The following is a 6,248-nucleotide window of genomic DNA, read 5'->3' on the forward strand; positions in this document are numbered from 1 at the left end:
GGCCCCAGATTCATTGGCCCCTTTAGGGTTTTGGCCCGGGTGGGTCGGGTTGCGTATCAGTTAGATCTTCCTACAGAGGTCAGCCAGATCCACAACACTTTTCACGTTTCTTAGCTGCGGAAGTGCTTAATGGATGAGTCGGCAGTTGTACCATTGGAGGATATCCAGGTTGATGGCAGTCTGAATTACATCGAGAGACCCGTTGCGATCTTGGATCAAAAGACAAAGACCTTGAGGAACAAGGTGGTTCAGCTAGTAAAGGTGCAGTGGCAGCACCGCAAGGGCTCGGAGTGGATGTGGGTGCCCGAGGAGGAGATGAGAGAACACTGCCCGAAGTTGTTTGCAGTGACAGCAGACTTCGAGGACGAAGTCTAAGATAAGTGGGGCAGAATTGTAACGCCCCGTTTCTGGTACGTATTTGATCTACTTTCATATCATTTATATTAATAACTCGACGAGTGGCAACCCTAACTCGTCGAGTAGATGCGTGGTTGGGAAGCGAGTTTAAGTAATCTACTCGCCGAGTTCGCGCTTGGACTCAGCGAGTAGGCCAGTGTGGACGAAACCCTAATTAAAGGGTTTGCACCCTATTTAAACCACATTATGAGCTTTAGGTCCAACCTCCATCACCTCCAGAGCATTACCTTCTAAACCCTAATTCCCTTATGGCAATCTTGAGCTTTCTTAGTGACTTGGAGGGTTTTTGGTGCATTGTGTATCTAGTAGAAGAGTTAGAAGGAAGAAGGATCAAGGGAGAACGACTAGATCCAGGAGCAACATCAGTTTCTCTTCACTTTCAGGTAATCAAGCTCAAAACTTGACTTGCGGTTTTATAGATTTCCTCCTTTGCCCTCTTTATGGAGTGTTGGGGTCAATAAGCTTGATCCTTAAGACTTGGACGTCCCAAGTCGATTCACCTTCAGATCTAGACTCTAGAACCAAGTTCATGGCATAAAGATGCAAGCTCTATGGCCATATTAGCCCATGCACTTCTTTAGACCTCTTTCTGGGTCCTTAAAGCTTATACTTCCATGCATGCACGTAAATTTCATAACTTTACGTGTTAGATCAACATTAGAAGCCCAGATCTACCTTTTGGACGAGAGTTGTACATCAGAAATTGAGTTATAGACTTGGACAATAGGCGACTCAATGAGTTGTTCTTGGAACTCGGCGAGTCTGAGGCTGGAGTCCACAATCTGTTGTGGTTCAAAGGAGCCCAGTTGAGTGCTAGCAGAGGTTTAGGAAGGTCCCAAGGAGTGTTTCGACGTTTTAAGAGTTAGCCATAATCTGGAAACCATGGGACTCGACGAGTATAAGAACACATTCGGCGAGTCCAAGGAAATCTTCTTAACCACAAGAACAGACACGACAAGATGTTCAAGAAACTCAGCGAGTCGTAGACTGGACTTGTTCATATGATGAAGGAGGACTCGACGAGTTGTTCATACAACTCGGTGAGTCAGATGAAGGTTGACTCGATGTTATTATAGAAGGAGAACTCGTCGAGTCTTTGCTAAACTCGACGAGTAGAGTCGGGTTTGAAGAATAGAAGAAAGGATAGGGACTCGGCGAGTTGGCGGCCCAACTCGGTGAGTCAGGTCAAATGGCAGTTGACTTTAACCTGGATGATGACTTTGACTAGGGATAAAATAGTCACTTTACCCTAAGATTAGTATTAGTGTGTGGTCCGATGCCGGGTGATATTTGCATAATTATAGTCGGGGAGTTGTCGAAGCAGCAGTCAGACAATTCCCGATCAGGATTTCAGCAGTCAGCCTTATGAGGTAAGTTTCCTTCCAGTAGGAACGGGTCTACAACCACAATGTCGGCCCACTTAGATAGTAGTAGTTTTTGGATAGTGGTCCGATGCCGGGTGATATTTGCATAATTAGCCATATGTTTAGCATATATTTTTATTCATTTTTAGCTCATTATGTGCATAATGTGGACAAAAGGTACTTAATAATGCTTAAATTGGGGGACCTACTTGCTGAGTTGCCCCTGTTTTGTGATAACTATAAATATTGGATCTTAATCCGAATTGGGGACTTTTCTGGCTTCTTTGAGTTACACCTGCGATTGAAGAACCCTTTGGAGACCTGAAGAACCCTAACCTTTGATCTTTTGAAGAATCAAGGCGAATTAGGTTATATTTTCCACTTAATCTTAGGATTCAATCATGTCTAGCCTAGTTAACTTCGTTTTTGAGCTTGTTTTCACTGTAATCATGAGCTAAATTCATATTATTTCTGTTTAGGAAGAACCAAATTACTCCTATGGTTTAATTATTACTTTTATTGATTCTTTATTGGTGATTTTATTAAATTAAGTTTGTTAAAGAACCTTATGCATTAACCACAACTATTTTCTGTTAATTGGAAGACAATTAAGCTGCATGAACATCTCTTAGTTGTTAACCTCATATGTTTATGTGAACACTTTATCATTTGTCTAGGAATAATGAACATGAAACTAGGATTAATTAGAGAATAGGTAAATTAATGTGTGAGCTTCTTTGAGAAACCAACAAACAAGAGGTTAATTGAAACACCAACTTGATTAACCAATTACAAATCTTATTTAATCCAAATAATTGAACTAGTTAATTAATTAGTTTAAACAATTAGCCACTGCTTGAATTGATTAATTGTCTAAGGGTTAGTAATAGTGAACATGAATCTAACCACTTTAGTTGGTAATCAATAACAATTAATTTATCATATTATTATACAAATAACCATAGGAGTGAATTGGTTGGACCTAAACAAAAACTCTTTATCAAATTTGGTGATTTTTTACTTGTTTTTTAGTTGTTAGTTGATCACTTGCTAGGTGGTGTGTTTAAGTTTCTAGTCTTGTAAAACTAGAGAAAAACCTTTACTTTTATTACTTGCTTAGTTAAAATTAGTTATTAGTTTAATTTCCGTTCCCTGAGTTTGACACTCTACTTATCCAACTATACCACTAAAAGACAGGTTCACTGCCTTTGTGTGCTAAATTTATAATTTAAAAGTAGGATTAAAACCAGTGCATTTTACACACATCAAGTTGTTGGCGCCGTTGCCAGGGAACGGTTCAAAAATTAAGTCTAATTCCTAATTTTATCGATCATTTGTGTGAGTTTTCTTGCACAAAGTTAATTTTTTTTTTGTAATCCAGTAAGTAGGTTAGGATTTAGAATTTATTAGTATTTTTTAGAAAATTTTCCTTTAGTTTTAATTTTTTTTTTGTTAAAACAGGCTACTCGTCGAGTGCATTCGCACCTACTCGGCGAGTACCCTACTATTTGGTATTTAGTTTTCGTTTAGTTAAGTTGCATTTTTTGTTCTTTTTACGTGTTTTTCTTGTTTTATTGCAGGATTTTCATGACCAGAGGATCCAACACTCCGCTGGTACCCCCGCTTGAAGACCCATAATCCGCGTTGAGAAAGAACAAAGGCAAAGACGTGGAAAGCTCGAATACACCTAAGAAGTCGCCTTTGTCTAACTTGAAGACTGTTTTGGGAAGAAGAAGAGTAGCAAATCAGGAGCATCCAACGCATCTTTAGCAAGCAAAGACCTGATCATAGAAGACACCGAGTACGAAACCGAGGAGGAAGAAGAACCTACATACGGGCACGACTTCGATTCCGGCGACGAGTTAGCTCTTACCATGGCTAACATTGATGAAATCCCCATGGGGGAATGGAAGAAGAAGATACGCGATGACACTGGCCCAGGACTTGTGCAACCTGCAATTCCCGCAACCGCTACTTTTGAGCTCAAGGGTCACATCCTTGCTCAACTTAAGGAGATCCCCTTCACCGGAAAAGACCACGAAGATGCTTACAAACACTTGGATGAAGTCAACGATGTGGCCGATTACTTCAATGTTCCAAATGTGCCTTGGGAAACTCAGCTACTTCGCATGCTTCCGGTTACTTTGAAGGGTGCTGCAAAGGATTGGCTCAAGTCATTGCCCCCAGGATCTATCACTACATGGGCCCAAATGAAAGAAGAGTTCATTGATCAATTCTGCCCACCATCCAAGATATCCAAGCTAAAGAAAGCCATATCTAACTTTGAACAACAAGCTGGATAGTCACTATATGAAGCTTGGGAGAGGTACAAGAGCCTGCTAATTGCCCACATCATGACCTCAATAGTCAACAAGAAATCTCCATCTTCTATGATGGAGTAAATGTTACCACAAGGCAATTACTTGACTCGCAAGTTCCACTCACGAAGAAGGCACCTCAAGTGATAAAGCAACTAATTGAAGAATTCTCTAAGCAATCTAGAGAATACTATTATCCAAGAAATGATGTGACAAGGGGGGCCGCCTATGCAGCTTCAGAAGACTTTAAGTAGTCATGGCTATGATAAAAACCATGGATAGGAGGATGGACAAAATGGATCAAACGATACATGCTATTCGGGTGGGTTGTGAGAACTGCAATGGGCCTCATCTTACTAGAGACTACGACTTGGATGAAAATGGCAATAAGAAGGTGCAAGTATGTTACTCAAGTGGGGACCGATATGATGAAGATTGGCGTAAACCAAAGAAGGAGTGGCTCCCTTATGACGAGTACAAGAAGGCTAAGGAGGAGAAGTACAAGCAAAACGGAAGAGGTTTTTACCAAAAGGAGGAGCCGGCACAAGAAAGAAAACAAAGTTTGGAAGAGATGCTTACCAAATTTGTATCTGCTTCAGAAAAGAGACATAATGATCATGATGCTGCAATCCAATAAACAAGAACCATGCTTAGAAACCAGCAAGCATCTATCCACAACATTGAAACGCAACTTGGGCAACTTACTCAACAAATCAATCAAAGATCACCGAGCGAACTTCCTAGTAAAACCGAAAACAACCCACGAGGCGCGCATATAAACATAGTCACAACAAGAAGTGGGAAGATAATTACTCCTCTGGCCCCCATTCAAACTGAAGCACCCAAAGAATTGCAAAAGGAGGACGCAGAAAAAGAAGACCAAAATCAAAAGCTGCATGGTACAGACCCTACTCGCCGAGTCCAGAATATGGACTCGATGAGGCCACTGCCAAACTCCAAAAATGAAATTCCTGAAAAGCCCTTTCAGCCTCCAATGCCATCTCCAGCCCGAGCTAAGAAAGAAAAGCAGGGAGAGGAGTACCAGAGTTTCTTGACCATATTAAAGCTCTTCAAATCAACATACCCTTCATCGAAGCAGTCGCGCAAATGCCAAAATATGCAAAATTCCTTAAGGAGCTTCTAACCAATAGAAGGAAGATGGAGGAGGTGAAAGAAGTAGTACTTAATGAAAATTGCTCAGCTGCCATGTTAAACAAATTACCAAAGAAGAAGGGTGACCCGGGAAGCTTGACTTTGCCTTGCCAATTTGGTAACATGGCTACCATTCATGCTTTGGCTGATTCGGGAGCAAGTGTGAACCTCATGCCTTATTCATTCTTCAAGAAATTGGATCTCCCGGAACCGAGGCCAATTCGTATGGCAATTCACTTAGAAAACAAAACAATCACATTTCCAAGAGGAATATGTGAAGACTTATTGGTCAAGGTGGACGAGTTTGTGTTTCCCGCAGATTTTTATAATTCTAGACATGGAAGCGGATCCTCAAGTCCCGATCATCCTTGGAAGACCTTTCCTCAACATGGAAAGTGCTATAGTGGACATGAGAGACTCGAAGCATACTTTACGGGTAGGAGATGATTCAGTCACTTTCAGGGTTGATCAAGCTATGAAGCATGCGAGGAATAGTGATGACATGGCGTTCTCGATTGACATGTTTGATGAATTGATGGAGGAATGTGATAATAAAGATCCTGACAAGTCCACCATCTTTGATGAAGATTTTTGATGCTGAAAAATACTTACTGGAGATCGAGAGGTTGTTGGAAGAAGCTGAGTATGAAGAATTAGTGAAGAATTCTGATAAAGCAACTCACTGAGTAGAGCCGATCTACTCGTCGAGTTCATGTGAAGAAACAATTGAATTCGTAAATTCTGCTACAGACTCGCCGAGTCCCTCACCTGTACTCGGCGAGTATAACATGCAGAACGTAAAAATAGAGCTCAAAACATTACCAGATCACTTGGAGTATGCTTTCCTTGAAGATGGTCATCAAAAGCCAGTTATAATAGCCTCTGACCTCTTCGAATCTGAAAAAGAAGAACTAGTTCAAGTCTTGAAGAAGCGAAAGCGGGCCATAGCATGGAGAATTACCGACATCAAGGGAATAAGTCCCTCTTATTGCTCTCA

At 41.1% G+C, this 6,248-nt stretch overlaps 1 protein-coding gene and 1 non-coding gene across 2 annotated transcripts; one reads left to right on the forward strand and one right to left on the reverse strand.

Annotated features, from left to right (window-relative positions):
• Window positions 1–4,039: 4,039 nt before the first annotated feature.
• LOC145091199 (small nucleolar RNA R71) lies at window positions 4,040–4,142 on the reverse strand. Its single transcript, XR_013702085.1, has one exon. It is a non-coding gene; the product is annotated as a small nucleolar RNA R71 (small nucleolar RNA).
• A 1,064-nt stretch (window positions 4,143–5,206) lies between these two features.
• On the forward strand, window positions 5,207–5,846 carry LOC145089725 (uncharacterized). Its single transcript, XM_079028123.1, has 2 exons — window positions 5,207–5,479; window positions 5,571–5,846. Exons 1-2 carry the CDS (start codon window positions 5,207–5,209, stop codon window positions 5,844–5,846), a joined length of 549 nt encoding a protein of 182 aa, XP_078884249.1.
• Window positions 5,847–6,248: the final 402 nt, after the last annotated feature.

This window comes from Lactuca serriola, chromosome 2, assembly GCF_051521515.1.
Source record: "Lactuca serriola cultivar US96UC23 chromosome 2, Lser_US96UC23_V15, whole genome shotgun sequence".
Lineage (NCBI taxonomy): Eukaryota > Viridiplantae > Streptophyta > Magnoliopsida > Asterales > Asteraceae > Lactuca > Lactuca serriola.

Coding starts and splice junctions, on each gene's coding strand:
- LOC145089725 (XM_079028123.1), top strand. CDS start 5,207: ATGCCAAAATATGCAAAATTCCTTAAGGAGCTTCTAACCAATAGAAGG. Junction 5,480..5,570: donor AACCGAGGCCAATTCGTATG/GCAATTCACTTA, acceptor TGTTTCCCGCAG/ATTTTTATAATTCTAGACAT.